Below are 24,556 nucleotides of genomic sequence, written 5' to 3' on the forward strand. Positions count from 1 at the left end.
ACTGTGCCACCGTGGGCCCATAACCTTGCAGTATCTAATTGAGGGCAGTGATTGAAATTTTGTGAAGACAACTGCTGTGTGCTTGTAACAACTGATGCATTCTAATGGTGGAAGGAGAATAGAGAGGATTAGAATTTCAATGTGTGAGCTAATAATACTTCTCTACATTAACACCATTTCCAGCACCTAAGACAAAGGGTGGTACTCTCTTCCACAAACGGCAGTTGATGTTCAATCACTTACTTTCTTGAAATCTGAGATGGATAATGTTTTGTTGGGCCAAAGGCAGGTATTTGGAGTTAGGCTACAGATCAGCCATGATCTCATTAAATGGTGGAAGAGGCTCAAGGGGCTGAATGGCCTACTCCTGTGCCTATGTTTACTGCTTTCTCCTTAACTGAATCGGTAGCCAGATTTTCAAAGCTTAATGTTAACTTTCAGCTCTGGTAAACCTGAGGTTTTGTGGCAGCCTTAATTTTCTGACTTTTATTACAAAATAGTCTAGGCTTGAATTCCATCAGCACTTTTATAGAGCAAGTGAACCACAATATACCCTAGAAATAATTTGCTTTATTTGGTATTAGCAGTAAGATATCCAAATATTCACAAGTGCTCCTACCTCACTAGAGCAACTGTCAAAGAACAAAGAAAATTACAGCACAGGAACAGGCCCTTCGGCCCTCCAAGCCTGCACTGACCATGCTGCTATCAGTGTGTAGCAGCAAAGTATATGTGATCATTTTCACTCTTTCATGTTGACAAGTGCTCAACTTCTGAATTGAATGCAATCTAAGATCACTTAATTTTTAAGGTTGCACCCTGTGGATTTAACCAGTTGTTAATTAACTTATTGCTGTTTTTTGTTTCAGTGAATTTGGACAATTAGCAGTTGATTTACTGGATCAGTCCTTTAGACAAGATGAAACTATGGCCATGAAGTTGCTGACTTACGAACTGAAGAACTGGAGCAACTCGACCTGCCTCAAGTTGGCTGTTCACTCGAGACTTCGCCCATTTGTAGCACACACTTGTACCCAAATGCTGCTGTCAGACATGTGGATGGGAAGACTGAATATGAGAAAAAATTCATGGTACAAGGTAACATTGCCACGAGAGGAATGAGCGTGATGAAATGGATAACCCATAAGAAATCTGGCAACGGCTGAATGGAATGAAACAGAAAATACTGGAAATGCCCAGCAGGTGTGGCAGCATATGTGGAGAGATCAATTTTGATAAAAGCTCATAGGCTTGAAATGTTAGCTCTTTCTCTCTCCTGTATGTTGCCAGACCCGCTGGCTATTTCCAACGCTTTGAGATGTTTCAGCTTCCTTGGTATTTTGCTTTTAGGTCCATGTGCTTTCATCAGTACTGGAAAAAGTTAGAAATTGAATAGGTTTTGAACAAATGAACGGGGTTTCGTCGGAAGGAAAAAGAGGAAGGTTATGACCTAGAATTGGTGAATTCGTTGAGTCCAGAATCTGTACCTTGCCCAGTTAGTTGGAAGATATGATGCTGTTCCTAGTGTTTGTGAACACTGTAATAGGCCAGGGGCAGAGCGGCTAGAGAATTAGGTGACTGGAAGCTTGGGGTCACACTTGGAGGAAGTATTCCACAAAATGATTTCCAAGTCTGCAATTAGAGATGATCACATCAGCAACAAATATAGTATACTAAATTGAAAGTACATATTAAATCACCGTTTACTAGGAAGGAGTGTTTGGGACCTTGGATGATGAACTGGGAGGAGGTAACCAGGACAGGTGCCGCATTTTCTCACTTGCGTGATAAGGCATCATAGGAAAGAGAGGGAGATGGTTGGATGTGACTGAGGAGAGACCAGGGTTTTGCGGGTGGAATGGTCCTATCAGAATGCTGAAACAGGAGAGTGTGGTACCAAGACACTGGAGCTGCCGGAAATATAGAAGAACGGTATGTTAAATAAGAAGACTGAGGTGGAAGATGAGGATATGAGGAACCCTATCATGGTTCCAGGCAAATGAACAGAAGCAGTCAGAGCAGAAATGTGTGGAATAGACACAGTCCAGGCCCCATCGACCATGAGAGAGAGAATCCTCGGTTGAAGAAAAGGAAGATGTATCAGGTGCCTGGTATGAAAGGTTGCATTGTCTGAACAGATGTGACAGAGGAACGAGGAGAATGGGATAGAGTCCTTACAGGAAGCAGAGTGTGGAGAAGTGCAATTGAGGTAGCACTGGAGTTAATGGACTTGTAACAAATATTGAGCCATAGAACATAAGAACATAAAACATAAGAGCATAAGAAGTAGGAGCAGGAGTAGGTCATCTGGCCCCTCGATTCTGCTCTGCCATTCAATAAGATCATGGCTGATCTTTTCCTGGGCTCAGCTCCACTCCCCCCCCCCCCCCCCCCCCCCCCCCTCACCATAACCCTTAATTCCTTTTACTGTTCAAAAATCTGTCTTTGCCTTAAAAACATTCAACAATGTAGCCTCAACTACTTCACTGGGTAGGGGATTCAACAGATTTGCAACCCTTTGGGTGAAGATGTTCCTCCTCAACTCAGTCCTAAGTCTGCTCCCCCTTATTTTGAGGCCATGCCCCCTCATTCTAGTTTCACCCACTAGTGGAAACAACCTCCCTGCTTCTATCTTATCTATTCCCCTCATAATTTAACATGTTTCTATAAGATTCCCCGTCATTCTTCTGAATTCCGTTGAGTATAGTCTCAGTCTCTCATAAACCAACCCTTTCAACTCCGGAATCAACCGAGTGAATCTCCTCTGCATCCCCTCCATTGCCATTATATCCTTTCTCAAGTAAGGAGATCAAAACTGTACACAGTACTCCAGGTGTGGCCTCATCAGCACCTTCTAAAGCTGCAACATAACCTCGCTGTTTATAAACTCCATCCCCATAGCAATGAAGGACAAAATTCCATTTGCTTTCTTAATTACCTGTTGCACCTGCAAACCAACTCCTTGAGATTCCTGCACAAGGACACCCAGGTCCCTCTGCACTGCAGCATGCTGCAATTTTTTACCTTTTAAATAAAAATCTATTTTGCGTTTTTCCTACCAAAATGGATGACCTCACATTTATCATCATTGTACTCCATCTGCCAGACCCTTGTCCACTCACAGACTATCTATATCCCTTTGCATACTTCCAATGTTCTCTGCACACTTTGCTCTGCCACTCATCTTGTGTCATCTGCGAACTTGGACACACTATACTTGGTACCCAACTCCAAATCATACAATGTCATACATAACAGAAGAGGCCCTTTGGCCCATCAAGTCTGTAACGACTAACACTACACAAAATCCAAACTAATCTCACTTTCCAGCACTTGGCCCACAACCTTGAATGTTATGACATCTCCTGTGAGACAATACACATCTTTTTAGCCTGTCTTGATGCTCTCTCCACTCACATTGTTTTGTCTCTTAAAGACTTGATTAGTTGTAAGTATTCGCATTCCAACCATTATTCATGTAAATTGAGTCTGTGTCTTTATAATCTCTGTTTGTGAACAGAATTCCCACTCACCTGAAGAAGGGGCTTGGAGCTCCGAAAGCTTGTGTGGCTTTTGCTACCAAATAAACCTGTTGGACTTTAACCTGGTGTTGTTAAACTTCTTACTGTGTTCACCCCAGTCCAACGCCGGCATCTCCACATCATGCTTATGATCTATGGCATGACCGATTAAAAGCAAGTGTCCAATATGCATTTTTAACTATCCTATTGGTTCATAATCTCTCCCCAGAAATGGAGGCAGAAATCAAGGAAGGAAAGCTGTGGGAATGAGCCAGGGAAAGGCAAGCGAAGGACATTGGAAGCAAAGTCAAATGACATTTTCCTATTTGTGAGAGCAGAGGCAGCACCAACACAATCATCAATGTGCTGCTGAGGTGGAGATGCCAGCATTGGACAGGGGTGAGAGGAATGGGGTCTGAGTCAGAGGCAGAGCAAAGAATGTTCCATATGTCCCACAAAAAGGCAAACTCAGCTTAGACCCATGCAGGTACCTGTAGCACCTTTTATTCGGAGGGAGGGAGTGCAGGTGAAGAAGAGATTATTTAGTTTAAAAACTAGTTCAAGCAGGAGGAGGAAAGTGATGGTACACAGGGACTGGTTAGGCCTCCATTCAAAGAAGTAGTATCCATCCTGGTGGGGGATAGTGATGGAGTGGGATTGGATGGTGAACAGGAGATGGTTACAGCCAGGAATCTGGAAACTGTTGAAGTTTTGAACTGTTGAAGCTGAATGGCTTTTTTGTATTAAGTCCAACTCACATCAGGACTGAAACTGAAACCAGTTCCTGAAAATGGTTTGAAGGATTCAAACATATTGAAATCTGTTCATTGATGCATTTATTTTCTGGACAGGTTATTCTTAGTATTCTATTCCCACCTGCGATTCTCATGCTGGAATTTAAAACCAAGGCTGAAATGTCCCATATTCCTCAAACTGAGGATGCCCATCAGATGAACATGGAAGACAGTGAACACAACTTTCAGAGCCCAACGGATCAAATATCAATGGTAAGAATCCAAGAGAATAGACCATAACTGATATAACAGATTGAGCCATTTTAATACTGCAGTGATAAGTTTTCTTTTTAAAACTTTTCAGCTGTCCGCGCACCCATTGCCCAGCTATGGGTTAAAGCCCCACAATTATCAGTTTAGCAATGGTAAAATCATTCTGCTCTCATTTTGGTATTTGTCATTGCTACAAGTAAAATTCTAAATGAGAATATTAATTTGGCAAACGTTGCAACCCGTGAACGGTTGGTTAAAAAGGTCCCCGGGAGCAATAATAAATAAAAGCACAAATTCCTGAAGATACTCAGTAGGCCCAGCAGCATTTGTAGAGAGAAAGAGTTAACATTTAGGTGGACAGTCTTTCATTAGAACTCCTTCCTTGGTGCAATGTTCATTTCAGGGAACACGTTTTGGAAATGGGAAGAAATTATAAAACCATCAAGTTGTCAGAACTTCACAGAGAATAATGGAGTGATTGATATTTGGTGTTGCAAGTGGTCTCCTTGGAATCTCTTCTCCTTTAATCAGATTTAAACAATTTCTTTGCTTGATTTCTCTTCCCTTTCCTCATTTTAAATTTCTATTCCTACAGTGACAATGCCTTAGAACTGCTCAATTTACTGATATAAAAGTTAGTATTTCTGGAGGTGAATCCTGAAGTCTCTGTTCTGATGAGGTTAATAACAGCTACACATGCAGCGTTTTCCTGTGCAGCTAACTATCATAAACAGGATGGTATTGATGCCACATGCCCACTATTGTGGGCCCCCCACTCCTGCAAGTTTCATCCTTCTGCTAAAATCTTCCATACAGAGTCCAACATTTTTCACTGTGGTCTTTGTGCAGTGTTGTGTGTTATGGTTCATGGGCTCTGCATTGCAACTTGCCCTTTCTGCTACTGTGCGTAGGTCAACTCGCACTGTTCAGTACTGGTCATTCTCTTCTCTCAGGGTGATGACAATACCTTATGTAATATGTCATTATATCTATAATTCTAAGCTGTATTGGCAGGATAATGTTCTGTACAATTATGAATATGCAGTTTTCTTTTTTTTTGTTTTCCTATAAATAACGGAACTGACTTGGAAAGCCATTCTCATTGGCCTGTAATTGCTGGGACGAACCTCAAAACCTTTTTTGAACAAGGGCATAACACTTGCAATTTTCCAGTCCTCTGGCACTTCCTGAGTCTGGATAAGACTGGAAGATTATGGCCAGCACCCCTGCAATTTCCAGTCTCATTTCCTTGGATCTCACCCGGTCCTGGTGTCTTGTTAACTTTCATTACCGACAGTCCATCCAACACTTCCTCCTTATCAATTTTGAACTCTTCCAAGGCAGAATTTCCTCAGCTATTGCCATGCCTGGGAAACATGTACCTCCTTGATAAAGACAGGTGCAAAGTATTCATTTAATATCCCAGTCATGTGCCAGCCTCCATGTGTAAATCTCCTTTAAGTCCTAGTTGACCGCCCTCCTCCTTTTACCACCTTTTTACTATTTATGAGCCTATAGAAGAATTTGTGTTTGCTGCATCTTCTCAATGGTATTTCACTTTGCCTGTCATTTAAAACCAAATCTTACAGCATTTGGCTTATTACTATGAAAAGCAGATTAGAAGCACCCCCAGCTAGGTTTTAGGATATTGAAGTCAAAGTGGCGTCATCTTTTACCCATTGCGGTGAATGAGCAGAGTAAATCTGCATCAGTAGCGGATAGGGGAGTGTTAACTGCTCTTCTCCAAGGAAACCTGCTCAAATTTGGCTCCTGCTCAGATATTTGGCAGAAACCTGTGCATCATTGATATTCTAGCTGCGCACAACTGCAAGAAAATATAGGTAGATTTCCATCAACACACACTAATGTATTTGTGCTTTGTTGCAAAGGGATGAGTGAAGGGAGTGGGAGTTAATAATGCATTTAATGTTTGTTTTTGATTGGGGTCTGCTCAAGGGCCGAATTTGTATGCTTGTAAGTAACAACTGTGCAATCTGTGTCTAGAGTTCTGTGAACTAGCTTGGAGCCTTGTGTGTTTAATCCCTGACTATATACAAATACAAGAAACTTGTTTATCTGAGTATTTCTTAAAAATCTGAAACAATAGTCCCACTTTAAGCATGTCATTCAAAATGAAATGTCCTTGTCAGCACTGAGTAGTGCAAAAAAGCTGATTTAAAATATAGGAAATGAAAAAGTCCAAAGTGCAAGAACTATAGAACTCAAATCTATTCAAAAACGATCCTGCCCTCCCACTTATCTTTTCCTAATGCCCTTCACATCTGTTAAGATTTAAGCCTTAGGTCATGTCCTCCAAATACTTGACCTACTTGACCAGGGCAGCATGGTGGCACAGTGGTTCGCACTGCTGCCTCACAGCGCCAGAGACCCATGTGCTCCGGTTTCCTCCCACAGTCCAAAGATGTGCAGGTTAGGTTGATTGGCCATACTAAATTTCCCCTTAGTGTCAGGAGGATTAGGAGAGTAAATATGTGGGGTTATGGGGATAGGACCTGGGTGGAATTGTTGTTGGTGCAGGCTCGATGGGCTGAAAGGCCTCCTTCTGTAGATTCTATGATTCTATTCTATAACTTGTATAAGAATATAATAATTTTTGAATTATTTTCTCCCTGGTATTGTACAGGAGGTCTTCAAAGAAGAAGGGCTCTGTGACCATGAGGTTAAACATGAAGATACAACTCTGGCTAAACCAAGGAGGTTGCCTCTCACTAGAAAATTCTACTCTTTCTACCATGCGCCCATTGCAAAGTTTTGGTTTAACACAGTAAGTGGGTACAGTGAAATAAAAGATATATACCTCTGCTGTTTTTAGCATTGTTTATTGAAGAAATTAAGTTAAATTTGTTTCAGAGACTTCCTTTTAAGCTGAAAATGATGGTCTGGATGTATAGACACAGTTATTTTGAGTTTGAGAAGCTGTACCAGCTAGGTTTTGGGATCCAAGGCTAGTATGTGAAAGAAGTAACTGTTGATGGAATAAAGTGGCTTTGAGAGAATAGATGGTTACAAAAAAGGATTTGGTGTTGGCTGGACGGTGAGTTAGAAATGTGTTTCATCATCTTTGAACCTTGGTATGAATCCAGACCTGACGAACAAGAAAGTCATTTCCACCAATTGCATTAGTCCTGTACTAAATTATTCCGAGTGACCAACTCTCTGTTCAAAATTTTGAATTTAAAGTACAAAGCTGTTCAGAGTTTTATGATGTGGGGATGCCGACATTGGACTGCGGTGGGCACAGAAAGAAGTCTCACGACACCAGGTTAAAGTCCAACAGGTTTATTTGGTAGCATGAGCTTTTGAAGCACTGCTCCTTGATGCACTCACCTGACAAAGGAGCAACGCTTCGAAAGCTCGTGATACCAAATAAACCTGTTGTACTTTAACCTAGTGTGGTGAGACTTCTTACAGAGTTTTGAGACAACTTTGGCAGCTTGTTAAGAGGTGCTTGAAGATTGTTGATTCGTGAAATAGAAAAAGACTGACACATAAGTGGAATGAATAAATTGCAATATGACACAAATAACAAAAAGAAAAAAGTAATCATTTCCATTGGGAAAAGTATATTGGTGATGGCACCTGCAAAAACAGGTGTCACTAAGGATAAGCCCTTATTTTATATATGAAAGCAAAATACTGCGGATGCTGGAAATCTGAAGTATAAACAGAACATGCTAGAGAAACACAGCCGGTCCATCTGCATCTGTGGAGAGAAACTTTTTTTGTTGCAATTCTCAGTTTTGGTGTTGGACCTTTTTTTAGTTTCGGATTTCCTTCACTAAATGTAACGTAGTCTCTGACGGGGTGCATTTCCACAACTTATGAAGTTTTCTGTGCTCCAGTAGAACTGATTGTTTTCAGCCGGGACTTGAGATGTGTGCACATCAGGACTTCCACAGTCCCAATGCCCATTCCCAACGTACACCTCTCCCCAATGCTCTGGATACCAAAAGCTTTGGGCCCCTAATTCCCAGTTAAGTAAGCTTCCTGAAGTAATGATGTGACCAGGCAGCAGATGATGGCTACTTTATCTTGTGGCATGTGGTTGTAACCAAACACCATTTATTAGTTACTTTTCATGAAGGATTGCTCATTGTTGAAGTTGTACAAGACATTGGTACGGCCACACTTGGAATACTGTGTACAGTTCTGGTCACCCTATTATAGAAAGGATATTATTAAACTAGAAAGAGCGCAGAAGAGATTTACTAGGATGCTACCGGGACTTGATGGTTTGAGTTATGAGAGGCTGGATAGACTGGGACTTTTTTCTCTGGAGCGTAGAAGGCTGAGGGGTGATCTTATAGAGGTCTATAAAATAATGAGGGGCACAGATCAGCTAGATAGTCAATATCTTTTCCCAAAGGTAGGGGAGTCTAAAACTAGAGGGCATAGGTTTAAGGGGAGAGATACAAAAGGGTCCAGAGGGGCAATTTTTTTCTCTGTTGGTGGTGAGTGTCTGGAACAAGTTGCCAGAGGTAGTAGTAGAGGCGGGTACAATTTTGTCTTTTAAAAAACATTTAGACAGTTACATGGGTAAGATGGGTATAGAGGGATATGGGCCAAATGAGGGCAATTGGGACTAGTTTAGGGGTTTTAAAAAAAAAGGGCGGCATGGACAAATTGGGCCGAAGGGCCTGTTTCCATGCTGTAAACCTCAATGACTCTATTAGTAATTTTCCATTGACGTTATTGAGGATGAAAATACTCGCAACAGAATCATTACATTCTCCTCTTTAGCAATAGAAAGTTACACCCAATGTATTGCAAAAAAAGCGTAAAAGACTTTGCAGGAAGAGAATAAAATGAAAATAGTTAGGATTAAAATGGCACTGATTAAAGTTAATGAATAAAACTTCAGTAATGCTGCAGCTGGAGCATGAAGTGTTAGTTTGAAGAAGCTGCCACTATTCAAAACGTGTAAATTATTAACCTCTCATTTCTTTCCAGATGGCCTATTTGGGATTTCTCATGCTATACACCTATGTCGTTCTGGTGCAGATGAGAAATTTACCATCAGTGCAAGAATGGATTGTGATTTCCTTCATTTTCACTTTGGCCATAGAGAAAATTAGAGAGGTGGGAATTGTTTATTTTTAATAACTTTCCACAGTTTGATATTGTGTACAATATCCAAATGTCCTGTGCCAGTTTTGCTAAGTTGTTTGGTAAAGGAGATTATTTGTCTGCAGGGTCCTCCCAATAACTCCCTGAACCTTGCTGATCACTCAGTCAGGCTGAACAAGATCAATAACACCTTGGTGCTCTTATCAGCCCAGAGCTGTAGTTCCTGCTCAACATTTCTAAGACTACCCTACTGCATTATTGCCCCTGCCCTGTTGGATTGCTTTTTCCTATCCTAATTACTCCCAACTCCACCATTCATAATGCTCCTCTGGTTAACCCAGAACTCTGGACTGAAACATCCCCTATGCACTCATCACCTCTTCCTCCCCCACATTTTCTAGCTCACTTACCCATCACATCAATTCTCATTTCTTTGTGTTGCTCCTCATCTTTTTGGGGAAATTTTTGTAGAACCTGACATCATTCTGACTCTGTCTTGCTGTTTTTGCCCTATCACCACGAGATGCCGATCTAATAGTTATTATCCCATGATCCTCTGGTACTCCCTTCCAAAATTACATTCCAAGGTTTCAAAAGTACTCTTTAAAAACTAATTTCACATAATATTCCCTCTATTCCTGTCCCAATTTCCTCTACTTAATATTCATTGCTCCTTCCTACAAAGTATCCAAATGTGAGGAGTATTTGATCATTTCAAACTGCAGGAGTTACTGTGTCATTTGCATTTGGTAGAAGCCTTTGGCTCTGTTAGACTTGCAAGGTTCTTTTGGTTTGTCAATGGGAATGACACAATTTTCTTTATTCTGGTTTTGTGCCTAGATCTTCATGTCAGAAGCTGGAAAGATAAATCAGAAGATCAAAGTTTACTTCAGTGATTATTTCAACATCACTGACACGCTTGCAATTGTTTTGTTTTTTGTTGGTTTTGGACTAAGATTTGGAACTGAGCAAGTGATGAATGCTGGGAGGATAATGTATTGCCTCAATATTATATTTTGGTATGTGCGACTTTTGGATTTCCTGGCAGTCAATCAGCATGCAGGGCCCTATGTCACAATGATAGGCAAAATGGTAAGTGAATCACTTGGAACCTTTCACGATTTCTTTAAGTGTTTGAAACTTCCAAACCTGAAATTGCAGGAGCTCTGTCATGATCAATCCCTACAATCCAAGGGAGATGTTCATATTAAATGATATTAAATTTTGATAGAATTGTCTTATTTCTTTAGTAATGACAGTATTATATGGACTTTTTTTGCTGTAGGATATCACTATTTTGGTTCATGTTATATTGGAGCACACGGTATCTCTCTGGGTTTTTTCAGTGCAATGACATGAGCTACCTTATTTTCAACCCAGATATTTTGGAAAGTTTGAATTTTGTTTTGCCTCTTGAATTATAGGTGGCAAACATGTTTTACATTGTGGTCATTATGGCAGTGGTCTTATTGAGCTTTGGTGTTCCAAGGAAAGCAATTCTTTACCCACAAGAGCCTGCATCCTGGGAACTAGCAAAAGATATAGTCTTTCAGCCATACTGGATGATCTATGGTGAAGTATACGCATATGAAATTGATCGTAAGTAACGTTTTGGAAATGCTTAAATATTTGGACACGTTTATTCTTGATTCCATGTTCTTCACTTTGGCTTCAAAGGTTCGTAAGAAACCAAATGTTAGAATCATAGAATCCATAGAGTGCAAAAGGATGCCCATTAAGCCTGCACTGCTAGTCCCCCTGACACTTGGGAGCAATTTAGCATGGCCAGTCCACCTAACCTGCACATCTTTGGAGCGTGGGAGGAAACTGGAGCACCTGGAGGAAATCCATGCAGACACGGGCAGCATGTGCAACCTCCACACCGACAGCAATCTGAGGCCGGGTCCCTGGCACTGGAAGGCAGCAATGCTAACCACTGTGCTGCCATGTTTAGCAAGCATCTGAAAATATCTTGATGCTGCATTCAGTTAGTGCCAAATATGGATGCAAAGGGGTATGATATGGATGGCATCACAGAGATGTGGCTCCAAGGTGAGCAGGGATGGGAAATAAACATTGAGGGCTATTCAGTGTTTAGAAAGGACAGACAGAAAGGAAAAGGTGGTAGAGTTGCATTGTTGATTAAAGGTTATATTGATACAATATTGAGGAAAGATATAAGCACAGACGATGTGGAATCCGTACGGGTCAGGTTCAGAAACAACAAAGGGCAAAAAACATTGGTGTGGGTGGTATACAGACCACCAAACTGTAGTGGTAATGTTGGGAAAAGCATTAGACATGAAATCAGAGATGCGTGTGTTAAAGGAACACCTGTGATTTATGGGTGACTTTAATCTGCATATAGATTGGGAGAGTCAAATTAGTCTCAGTACAATAGAGGAGGAATTTCTGGAGTGCATACGGGATGGTTTTCTGGAGCAATATGTTGAGGAACCAACAAGGGAGCAGGCCATCTTGGACTGGATGTTGTGCAATGAGAGAGGATTAGTTGGCAATCTAGTTGTGAGAGAACCCTTGGGGATGAGTGACCATAATATGATAGAATTCTTTATCAAGGTGGATAACGATGTAGTTGATTCTGAGACCAGAGTCCTCAATCCCAATAAAGGGAACTGTGATGGTTTGAGGCGTGAATTGGCCATGACGCACTGGGAAACATTACTGAAAGGGAAGACAGTGGACAGGCAATGGCCGGCATTTAAAGAACGAATAGATGAACTCCAGAAGCTGTTTATTCCTGTTTGGTGCGAGAGTGGTCAGAGAATTGTGACCAAACCATGGCTTACAAGAGAAATTAGAGATAGTATCAGATTCAAGGAAGAAGCATACAAATTGGCAAGAAAAAGCAATAGGCCTGAGGATTGGGAGCAGTTTAAAATTCAGCAAAAGAGGACCAAGGGATTGATTAAGAAGGGAAAAATAGAGTATGAAAGTAAGCTAGCGGGGAACATAAAGCTGCCTGCAAAAGTTTCTATAGATATATAAAGAGTAAAAGATTGACGAAAACAAATGTAAGCTCCTTATAGTCAGAAACGGATGAATTCATAACGGGGAATAAAGAAATGGCCGAGGAATTAAATTTGTATTTTGCTTCAGTTTTCACAAACGAAGACATGAATAATGTGCCAGAAGTGCTGAGAGAAACATGTTTTAGTGAGGAGCTGAAGGAAACCAGCATTAGCAGAGAAATGGTTTTGGGGAAATTGATGGGATTGAAGGTGGATAAATCTCCAGATCCTGATAATTTCCATCCCAGAGTACTTAAGGATGTGGCCCTGGAAATAATAGATCCGTTGGTGGTTATTTTCCAAAATTCTTTGGACTCTCGAATAGTTCCTGCAGATTGGAGGGTAGCTAATACAAGTCCACTATTCAAAAAGGGAACTATAGACCAGTGAGCCTAACGTTGCTACTGGGGAAGTTGTTAGTCTATTATCAAGGATTTTATAACTTGGCATTTGGAAGGCAGTGGTAAAATCAGACAAAGTCAGCATGGAGAGAAATCAGGAGGGCAAAAAGGGGACACGAAATTGTTTTGGCAGATAAGGCAAAGAAGAATCCAAAGGGCTTCTACAAATACATAAAGGGTAACAAGGGAGAGAGTAGGGCCTCTTAAGGATCAACAAGGTCATCTATGTGCGGATCCCCAAGAGATGGGTGAGATCCTAAATGAATATTTCTCATCAGTATTTACTGTTGAGAAAAGCATGGATGTTAGGGAACTTGGGGAAATAAATAGTGATGTCTTGAGGAGTGTACATATTACAGAGAAGGAGGTGCTGGAAGTCTTAAAGCGCATCAAGGTAGATAAATCCCCGGGACCTGATGAAGTGCATCCCAGGACGTTGTGGGAGGCTAGGGAGGAAATTGCGGGTCCCCTAGCCGAGATATTTGATTCATCGATCGTCACGGGTGAGGTGCCTGAAGATTGGAGAATGGCAAATGTTGTGCCTCTGTTTAAAAAGGGCTGCAGAGAAAAGCCTGGGAACTACAGGCCAGAGAGCCTCACATCTGTGGTGGGTAAATTGTTGGAAGGTATTTTGAGAGACAGGATCTACAGGCATTTAGAGATGCACATGGGGTTGCAGGTAATATCTTGCGATGGTTAGAAAGCTGGTTAGCAGATGAGAAGCAAAGAGTTGGCATAAATGGGTCTTTTTCTGATTGGCAGTCAGTGGCTAGTGTGGTTCCGCAGGGATCTGTGCTAGGATCCCAATTGTTCACATATATTAATGATTTGGAAGAGGGAACTGAATGTATTATCTCCAGGTGATATAAAGTTGGGTGAGCTGTGAGGAGGATGCAGAGATGCTTCAGTGTGATTTGGACAGCCTGAGTGTGTGGGTATCTGCATGGCAGATGCAGTATAGAATGATAGAATCTCTGCAGTGCAGAAGGCAGCCATTTGGCCCATCAAGTCTGCACCGATCACAATCCCACCAGGCCTTATCCCCATAACTTATTTACCCTGCTATTCCATCGACACTAACGGGCAATTTACTATGGCCAGTCAACCTAGCCCACACATCAGTATAATGTGGATAAATGTGAGGTTACCCATTTGGTGCAATAATAGGAAGGCAGATTATTACTTGAATGGGTATAAGTTGAGAGAGGTGGATACTCAACGAGACCTTGGAGTCTTCGTATATCAGTCGCTGAAAGGTGTGCAGGTACAGCAGGCAGTAAAGAAGGCAAATGGTCTGTTGGCCTTCATAGCGAGAGAATTTGAGTATAGAGATAGGGATATTTTGCTGCAATTGTATAGGGCACTGGTGGGGCCACACCTGGAGTATTGTATGCATTTTTTTGTCCTTATCTGAGGAAGGATGTCTTTACTATAGAGGGAGTACAGTGAAGGTTTACCAGACTGATTCCTGGGATGGCAGGTCTGTCACATGAGGAGAGACTAAGTCGATTAGGATTATGTTCACTGGAGTTTAGAAGAGTGAGAGGGGATCTCATAGAAACTTATAAAATCCTAACAGGGTTAGACAGGGTAGATTCAGAAAGAATGTTCCCAATGGCAGGCGAGTCCAGAATTAGGGATCATAGTTTGAGGATAAGGGGTAACCCTTTTAGAACTGAGATGAGGAGAAATGTCTTCACCCAGAGGGTGGTGTGTGTGTGTGGAATTCACTACCACAGAATGTACTTGAGGCCAAAATGTTGTCTGACTTCAAGAAGAAATTAGATATAGTTCTTGGGGCTAAAGAGATCAAGGGATATGGGAGGAAGGGGGGGAACCAGGATATTGAATTCGATGATCAGCCATGATCAAGATGAATGGCAGAGCAGGCTCGAAGGGCCGAATGGCCTCCTCTTGCTTCTTGTTTCTATGTTTCCTATTCAGCAAATGTGCTTGCCTGAGTTGTGTAAATTTCTCAGCAAATTAAGATGTTGACGCTAGATGAATAATATCCACAAATTAATCATATTCTGGTGCCTTTTCCAGGATGGATATGCAAATAAAAGAAAACTGTTATTTAAGTGTGCGGTAACAGCAAAAAATAATCCTGCAGAGTGAACAATAATGAACAAGGGCATTAGCATTCAAGGAGCTGTGGCAAAAGTGGAAACTTTTCACGCAACCTTGGGCACTGATCCATGAAATTTCTTGCATTAAAACAAGTTTGTTTAGTTGTTAAATGCATGACAGTTCTATGACTTGTTAAGTCTTCAGATTAATGAAATGTGCACACAAAGAATGGCTGAACCTTTTTTCTTGTAATATTCAAATAAGATAGATATATACAGTAAGCGTAATAAATCACGTAATGCTCTGTTGGCTGTCGCTGAACATGTAACCACATACCCAGCTGACTTGAGAACTTCATCAGCTCTAGGGGCCAAATGCCTCAGTGTGGGTGTTTGCTTTCTGACAAGTCTAGGCTGATATCAAAAGCCAGTCGCAAACCATAAAGTAGATTGACTGTGGGTGACCACCTCCATTCAGCGGAAATCCTGAATTGATGGTAGTCGTGGAATTAATGGGATGTACTTCAAGCCCGTTAAGTCTTCCACCTAAGTTTTATTATGCAGTTTAGAGAGTCCCTTGAGCGCTGGCTTATACTCAAGTTAGTTACTTTGTCAACTGAAGTTGTCATTGATCACATCACCTAATATCATCAGTGGTGACACGGTAGCACAGTTGTTAGCACTGCTGCCTCACAGCTCCAGGGACCCGGGTTTGATTCCCGGCTTGGGTCACTATGTGGCGTTTGCACGTTCTCCCCGTGTCTGCGTGGGTTTCCTCCAGGTGCTCCGGTTTCCTCCCACAGTCCAAAGATGTGCAGGTTAGGTATATTGCCCATTCTACATTACCCCTTAGTGTCAGGGGGACTAGGAGGGTAAATACATGGGGTTATGGGGATAGGGTTGGGTGGGATTGTTGTTGGTGCAGACTCGATGGGCTGAATGGTCTCCTTCTGCACTGTAGGGTTTCTATAATTTCTATGAATATGAAGTTAACAAGCTAAATTCCTGTAATTTTCTTTTGAAAGCATGGCCCCATGTGCAAACTGTTTGCCTTTACCAGGAGGGTTTTACTGAAAGAAAGCACTTGTTAAACCTCCCAGAAATCTGAATTATGGGCACTTTAATAGATCATTCTCTTTTTTTCCACATAGCCTGTGCCAATAACACTGAAGATGGTGCAAAGCAACGTTGTGTCATTGGATCATGGATAACGCCATTTTTACAAGCAGTCTACCTCTTTGTACAGTATATCCTCATGGTGAATCTTCTCATTGCATTTTTCAAGTGAGTACATTCTTGCTTTCATCTATATTATAAAAGCCTGTGAGCACATTTTGATTATTTTTTTCCACGATGAATTTGAATATCCACCCTTCCTAGCTTCCATTACAATGTCAATGTGTCACACTGTCATAGTTACTCCCTCCTCCCAGTAGAATCACTGCAACCAATGTACAGCACGTGGCTATTTGTTCTGGAAATTTCTTCACTCAAAGGATTGTGAATCTTTGGAATTCTACATCCCAGAGAGCCGCTGATGCTCAGTCATGAACAATATTCAACACTGAGGTTGATAGATTTTTGAGTACTAAAGGATGTGGGGTTAGTTTGACCAGATGGATTTGAGGTAGAAGATCAGCCATAATCTTGTTGAATAGCAGAGCCCTCAAAGACCAAACGACTTACTCCGGCTCCTATTTGTGTTTTCTAGCCTGCCATTGGTAGTTGCGTATCAGCTGTCACAGTCCCTCTCTCTGTAACACCCTTCGTACATTCTTTCACTGTTCCATCTCTTCTCCTTTAGGACCCGTTCAACACTCCCCTCTTTGAATGAAGCTTCTGTTCACCTCCTTTTCTTCAGTGTCCATTTAAAATGCTTTGGGTACTACATGAAAGAATCTGATGTGCTGCATGCCTTGTAACCTCATTTCACTTTTACATTGCATTTTTAAAATGCAGAGAACCTATGGCTCGAGTTAAAATGAACGGTAAACCTATAAATGAGAGCTTTGATGGAGATGACTAAAAACTTGGTTGAACAGATGAGTTTAAGATTTTTGAGAGTAAGGTGGTGGAATTTTGGATGGTGGGAGCTAGGCGGCTGAAGGCACAGTCACTGGTGTGAAGAGAGGGGAATTGACGTGATTTTTGAACAGCCAATCTTAAAAACTAACCTTTAGCTAGATAATAAGTATCACTGAAAAACGAGATGTCGAAATTTTTCAGCTTGCACTCATCAGGACATTCGTAGGAATATCAAATGTAAAAGCAATAACAATTTCTCCTTTACATTTGGCGGTATTGCAAGTATCCTGCTGAATGCAAGATGAAAAGTTTTGACCTGTTTGTGATACTTATTTTGTACTACCAAGTAGCGAGGCAATAGGTTTTGATCAAATTTGAGCACTAAAATATTTTATCCTTTCAAATACAAGGAACTGTTTTTTGTATCGTGTTGAATTAAACATTTCCAAATGTTTTGAGTTTGTCCTTAAGGCTTCTCAAAAAAGGTGGCACAGTGGTTGGCACTGCTGCCTCTCGGCGCCAGGGACCCAGGTTCGGTTCCTAGCTCGGGTCACTGTCTGTGCGGAGATTGCACGTTCTCCCCGTGTCTGCGTGGGTTTCCTCCGGGTGCTCCGGTTTCTTCCCACAGTCCGAAAGACGTGCTGGTTAGGTGAATTGGCCATGCTAAATTCTCTCTAAGTGTACCCGAACAGGCGCCAAAGTGTGGCGACTAAGGGATTTTCACAGTAACTTCATTGCAGTGTTAATGTAAGCCTGCTTGATCAATAAACTTAAGTTGTTTAAATAGCCATAATTATTAATATGCATAATTACTGTAAATTGTGGAAATAATTTTCTTCCTATCTTTCAGCAATGTGTATTTCCAAGTGAAGGCCATTTCAAACATTGTATGGAAATATCAACGGTACCACTTTATCATGGCATATCATGAAAAACCAGTTCTCCCTCCGCCCCTCATCATACTCAGCCACTTAGCTTTATTGATCTCACGCATTTGTCGACAAGGAAGGAAACATGATCGAGGTCAAGGAGGGCCAAGTAAGGAAAACTTTCCAAATGTCACCTGTGCACAGCAGCCGAATGTATTTGTGTTTTAGACTTCTTGCAAACATCTACAAGGGTGGCACAGTGGTTAGCACTGCTGCCTCGCGGCGCCAGGGACCTGGGTTCAGTACGGAGTCCGCACGTTCTCCCCGTGTCTGCGCAGATTTCCTCCCGGGTGCTCCGGTTTCCTCCCATAGTTCAAAGATGTGCGGGTTAGGTTTATTGGCCATGCTCAATTGCCCCCTTAGTGTTAAGGAGATGAGTGGGGTAAATGCAGCAGGGTAGAGCCTGGGTGCGATTGTTGTCGGTGCAGTCTTGATGCGCCGAATGGCCCCTTTCTGCACTGTAGGGATTCTATGATCTGGCATTGCGATGTTGCTGTTCTATTCAAATAGCATTGAATTTTGAAAGTTTCTGATTTAATAAATCTACTACTTTCTCTTACAACCTATGTCTAAATTTGATGGAAATCCTTTAGATCTCATCTGCCTGTTCTGTTTCTTTCAGAATTGTTTGTAAGTGAGGATGACCAGAAAAAATTGCATGACTTTGAAGAGCAATGTGTGGAAAAGTACTTCCATGAGAAGGAGGATCGGTTTCATTCAGGGAGCGAGGAGCGAATTCGACTGACTTCAGAAAGGTAAAGCTTTTAATTTCGTAACACGTGGAGTAATATTGGGAAATCCGAGCCCTAGTTTTGATCCAGATTAATAATGTGCATAATTATCAAACTCTTACCCGAAATTTCCATGTACAGTGGATTATTCTCATGCAGGGCCTTGTGTTGGTAAATCTGCCTTTCGTTTTCTGCACAGCATAGGCTGTAAACAACAAGGAGATGGAAAGAGAAAATGCTGGAAAATCTCAGCAGGTCTGGCAGCATCTGTAAGGAGAGAAAGGAGCTGAGGTTTCAAGTCCAGACGACCCTTGGTCAAAGCTTTAACAAAGGGTCATCTGGACTCGAAATGTCAGCTCTTTTCTCTCCTTACAGATGCCGCCAGACCTGCTGAGATTTTCCAGCATTTTCACTTTTGGTTTCAGATTCGAGCATCTGCAATAATTTGCTTTTAAGGAGATGAAAGGTGAGGCTTGGAGATGCCTGTTGGCTGGGGTGTGACAAATTCCCAACTGTTCAAATTGTGTGGGATCTTTAGTCATTGGAACTGGCAGAAGGCCCCAATTTAACACCTTACCTGATGGTCAGAACCTCATGAATGGAGCATTGTTGAAAAGTTTATTTCTTAGTAACTATTTAAACTACAATTGAATACAAATTTGATGACTTGTAACATAATCTTGACAGCAATTCTTCCCTACTAAGATCCACTGTACATCCCAATGTAGTGAAAAGTCTCACAACACCAGGTTAAAGTCCAACAGGTTTATTTGGAATCACAAGCTTTCGGAGCGCTGCTCCTTCATCAGGTGGACTTTAACCTGGTGTTGTGAGACTTCTTACTGTGCCCCCCCCAGTCCAACGCCGGCACCTCCACCTCATCCCCAATATGTGTAATCAAACACCGTAACTACTGCTGGCAGAGGTCGTGATGTTTTTCATTAAGAAATTGAAGATGCAAGAGTTGATATTTTTACAGCAGAATGGTTACAGTACAAAAGGAGGCCCTTCAGCCTGTTATGTCATTGTTAGTTCTCTGTACCAGCTATTTCTCTACTCCCACTCCCCCTGTCTTTTCCCTGTAGCCTGACAATTTTTTCCTATTCAAGTATTTATCTAATTTCTGTTTGAAAGCCATGATTAAATCTGTCTGATAAAGTTGATAAAAGCAAAATATTGCGGATGCTGGAATCTGAAACAAAAACAAAATGCTGGAAAATCTCAGCAGGTCTGACAGCATCTGTGGGGAGAGACTGGAGCCAACATTTCAAGTCTAATGACCCTTCGTCAGAGCTAAGAGCAAAGAGAATCAGCAGAGATTTATACTACGAGGGTTGGGGAATGGGGTGGAATGGGACAAAGGGAATGTAAATGAAGGTACAGAAGGCTGTAAAGGTGTCCATTAGTAATCAGAATGTGAGAATGGCAGAAAGTAGAATTTAATTGGTTAGATTTTCTGGATGTTACCTTTTTAACGTGTGAGATAATAATAAAAAGTAACGTTCTTAATTGAATTCAAATCTTCAAGTGCAAAAGCCCCAGTCAAACAATATTTGGACTACTCCTTACTTCAAACTGAGGAGCATAAGGAGGGACTCTTCTCCAGTTAAATATTGGGAAAGTGAAAGCCATGAGTTCCATCTTTTCCTCTTCCTCCCAATGTCAGAATTTGAAGCCAGTGTAGTTAGAATGTCCTGTTAAGCAACAAATTAAACTTTTGACACTACCTCCTCTCCATAAAGAACTGCTACTTATAACTTTGAAACATCACCCTTTACAATCTTCCCCAATCACAACCCATCTGCTGTTGAAACCCTTATCCGTGCTTTTGCCATCCCCTGGCTTGTCTATTCTAGTACCCCCCCCCGGGCAAGCTTCCAATGATCCACTCTCCCTTGTAAACTTCAAATCATCTAACACTCATCCCCATGTATACTACCAAGTCCTCTTTACCTATTGCTTCTGTCTTTGCTGATTTACTGGCTACACCAGTGCCTCCCATTTGAAATTTTCAACATTGTGTTTAAATCCCTTAATGGTCTCACCCATCCTTATCTCCACATCTCCTCCAGCCCTTCCATCACAGTTTTTTTTCACCAAGAGTTTTCTGTTTTACCAACTCTGCCTTTGTTTATAACCCCTGTCTTTGCCCCAGTAGTGGATATATCTTCAGTCATTCAAGACCTAAGCTCAGGAATCTTCTGCAAAAACTTCTGCTTCTGCAACTCCTCTTCAAGGGCCTCCTTAATTGCTTGAACATCTTTTTGCTCACTGTGCACCCCAAACATCATCTCCTCTGGCATGATGTTCATTTTTTGATTCAGCCTCAGGTTATTTTTTTCTATGTTAAAGCTGCTATAAATATAAGTTGTATTTATGTTTGAAATTAGCAATATTATAAAAAATATATTTAGTTCAGTCTGAAGTAATTGAATTATACTTTCTCTTTCTCTTTAGAGTTGAAAATATGTCCATTCAATTAAAAGAAGTAGGTGACCGTGTAAATTATATAAAGCGCTCATTACAAACATTGGACGGTCAAATTGGACACCTTCAGGATCTCTCTGCCCTCACAGTGGATACATTGAAAGCACTGACTGCTCAGAAAGCTTCAGAAGCCACAAAGATGCACAATGAAATTACTCGTGAGCTAAGCATTTCAAGAAATCTTGGAGATAATCTTTCTGATGTCCCAATCAAAACTTCACTTAAAAAGAAGCACAGCATTGGAACTTATTTTGGCTCCTCTCTTTCTCAGCGAGGGATGGACACTGGTGATACTCTCTGTACTGATGGTTCTCTTCAAACCTATGTTAACACTTCCCAAAGAGAGGTGTTATACAGGAAATTTGGTCAAGATTTTCTTCCAGGTTCCCAGATGAATGAACTGAATGTTGAAGAGGCTGGTTCCTCAGGCTGTGCCTTATTATTAAATGCAGCATCTCCCTCTGAACTTCGACAGAGAAGCCATATGGGGCTGGGAAAGACCCAATCTCTGACCAGTGATCAGAAACCAGGAAAGTCATTCCACAGCATACCAAATCTCTCCTCCCCATCTGCCAAATTTTTTGTTAGTACCCCATCTCAGCCAAGTGGCACAAGCCAGATGGCGCTTGTACCAGATTCAGGCAACTCCGTTAAAACTGGTATAGATGCTGATGGCAGTTCTGTTGAATTTGGGGCCTTTGTTGGTAAGTATAGTGAAGTTGTTTGTGCTTTACCTGAAGAAATTTGCTGCTGTCCTTCTCATCCTGCTTGCAGCTTCTGTTGCCACGCTACCACCACAGCTTGCTTTGAGACTGAAGGATATTTCAACCATGCATTCATTGACACTGAGAGTAGCACAGACACTGACAACAGTCATGACCGAAGCATTGAATGTAATCTGAGCCCTATGCACCACTTTGAGAACCAGTTTGAAAAGAGCGGACCTCTGCACACAGGAGACTTTGCTTCAGCCACCATGTCCAATAAAGAAACCCATGAACAATACAGAAAAGGGCAAAGAAATTTGGACGATTACTTCATACAGGCTATCGAATTGCGAGGACAACATATTAATATTGGGAACTGTGCAGGACTGATGAATGACCTGTGGAACAAAACCCAATTGAGAGGTTTGAGCTCCTGTACCACTGTAACTTTGCGGGACTTCTGCTGGTTGCAGGTGACTTCACTGTTGGTGCATTGCTTGGGCCTCTCCGTGGTTTAATTTGCCCTTCACTGTCTTCTATTTTGGTTGCCACAAAACGGCGCGCTGCTGTATCGTGTTTCCGCAGCTTAGTAACATTATAGAATATCTATTCGAATGTCTCAGATTTTACCTCAGACCGATGCTTGGTTTCCAGCAATTTTAAGGGTTTCTATATTTTGCTCATTGTCTAGCTAGCTTCTCAAACATGGATGGATCTACGTGCCGAGGGTGAATCTAGTTCGGTACAAGATTTGATGAAGTCACTGAAAACGTTTTGCCTTCAATTTGAAACTTGTTTTTGTGCTGAAGTTAAACATCCAAATTCGCATCTTCAGTACTTAGCAATCATTTTTTTTACCAAATTCAGTGAACAGAAGTCGCAGATACCCTGTTCTTCATATGTTAGTCTGATTTATAGAGGCTTTTCAAAGAAGAATTTACTGGCTTTAGCTTTGACATCTAAAGGGTGTCAGTAAAGTTTGTCAATCCGTGGAAGTTTCAGCCAAGTTCCACTTAACTTTGGTCTTGTTTATGTGGATGGGAACTCAAAACAATTGTTTAATTAGCAAGGATTTATTGATTGGAACATAAACATTTAGACCGTTATACATTTAGATCAACTAGTGTAAAATACATTCCTTCATCAAAATTATATTTTGCTATTTGTAGAATGAAGTTTATGGCTCCAATGATATTGCAGTCTATTGTGCCTGTTATTGGGGAGATGGTGTGAGGTCAGATCAGAAACGTTTCAACATTGCATGTACTTTACTAACATGGTGTGTCGTCAGTTTATTAACACCCATAAAATGAATTTTGTATTAATCTAAATTTTTGTCTACATTAGGCCACAAAGACAACTTGGAGCTCCCAAAATCAGGAACAAGGGAAGCAGTAAAGTTGAAAGAGCAGAAATCGGCTATCGGAGTTGTTCATGATTTGGTACGTTTTGAGACATTTTCCCCCTCTTGTTATTCTGTGCCTTTTAGGAATGTATATTAAAACCTCGTGTCTTTATCAGGGAACTCACCGTGGTGACCATCATTTGAGAGCTGTGAATTCTTACGCAGGATTTGCTGAGCTTCACGGAGATCATTTGACTTCCGGGGCATCTGTTCATGCAGTTTCTTGTAAGTTTTCAACTTTCCAAGATGGACCGCCTGCCATACATTTCTGCTTCAGGGTGCACTGTACAGACATTTCCAGCAAACAGTTAGAAGCACGGCACAGTGGTTAGCATTGTGCCGCCGTGCCTCACACTGCCTCACAGCGCCAGGGACCCAGGTTCAATTCTGGCCTCTGGTCACTATGTGTGGCGTTTGCACATTCTCCTCGTGTCTGCATGGGTTTCCTCCGGGTGCTCCAGTTTCCTCCCACATTTCAAAGATGTGCAAGTTAGGTTTATCGGGCATGCTAAATTGACCCTAGTGTCAGGGGATTAGCAGGGTTACGGGAATAGGGCCTGGGTGGGATTGTGGTTAGTGCAGACTCGATGGGCCGAATGGCTTCCTTCTGCATTGTAGGGATTCTATGATTCTCTGAATTTGTAATAATTGGAAGTATTGTGAAGTATGGTTGATTGAGATCAGCTTTCTCTTAGCTTGAATTTTTATTACCGAAAGTTAAATAACTATGATCCAAACTAGACTGTTTAATGGTAGCAGTGTACATTGCTGTTACGTTAGGGCAGTAGGATGCACATTTCCCCAAGTGGCCATTCCCTGATCTCCACCTACTATTTGCAATGATAAAGTTAAAGACCAAGTTGGCTATATTACTTTTGTGCAGTTCTCATTGTAGCATACATTGGCAGCGCACCAAAAACAGGCCTTTATCCAACCTCTCTGATAGGAAATGATATGCAAGTCTAAAGCAGAAGAACGCACGAATACAGTCCGCTCCATCCTATTGATATTAGAGAACATCCAAGCCAAATTGACAATCTCCTAAAATGACCCATCTGCCCATTTTTCACAAGATGTGAATTGAACTGCTCATTAACATATTAATGATAGAAACTGAGATTCAACAAGACAGCAGCTTATTTGAGCTTCCACCC

The 24,556-nt window shown here is 41.5% G+C and overlaps 1 protein-coding gene across 2 annotated transcripts in view; it reads left to right on the plus strand.

Annotated features, from left to right (window-relative positions):
* The window catches only part of trpm7 (transient receptor potential cation channel, subfamily M, member 7), a 161,971-nt gene that overhangs the window by 91,434 nt on the left and 45,981 nt on the right, over positions 1-24,556 (plus strand). The window contains exons 17-28 of one of the 2 annotated variants that reach the window (XM_078241110.1): positions 870-1,098; positions 4,373-4,528; positions 7,173-7,313; positions 9,500-9,628; positions 10,457-10,708; positions 11,041-11,215; positions 16,270-16,402; positions 17,994-18,181; positions 18,695-18,827; positions 21,261-22,420; positions 23,345-23,439; positions 23,519-23,627. In XM_078241110.1, the coding sequence (XP_078097236.1) occupies positions 870-1,098; positions 4,373-4,528; positions 7,173-7,313; positions 9,500-9,628; positions 10,457-10,708; positions 11,041-11,215; positions 16,270-16,402; positions 17,994-18,181; positions 18,695-18,827; positions 21,261-22,420; positions 23,345-23,439; positions 23,519-23,627 (2,900 nt within the window). The remainder of the gene's footprint in view (positions 1-869; positions 1,099-4,372; positions 4,529-7,172; positions 7,314-9,499; positions 9,629-10,456; positions 10,709-11,040; positions 11,216-16,269; positions 16,403-17,993; positions 18,182-18,694; positions 18,828-21,260; positions 22,421-23,344; positions 23,440-23,518; positions 23,628-24,556) is intronic. The other variant, XM_078241111.1, reaches the window with a different exon arrangement.

Source organism: Mustelus asterias, chromosome 24 (genome assembly GCF_964213995.1).
Source record: "Mustelus asterias chromosome 24, sMusAst1.hap1.1, whole genome shotgun sequence".
Taxonomy (NCBI): domain Eukaryota; kingdom Metazoa; phylum Chordata; class Chondrichthyes; order Carcharhiniformes; family Triakidae; genus Mustelus; species Mustelus asterias.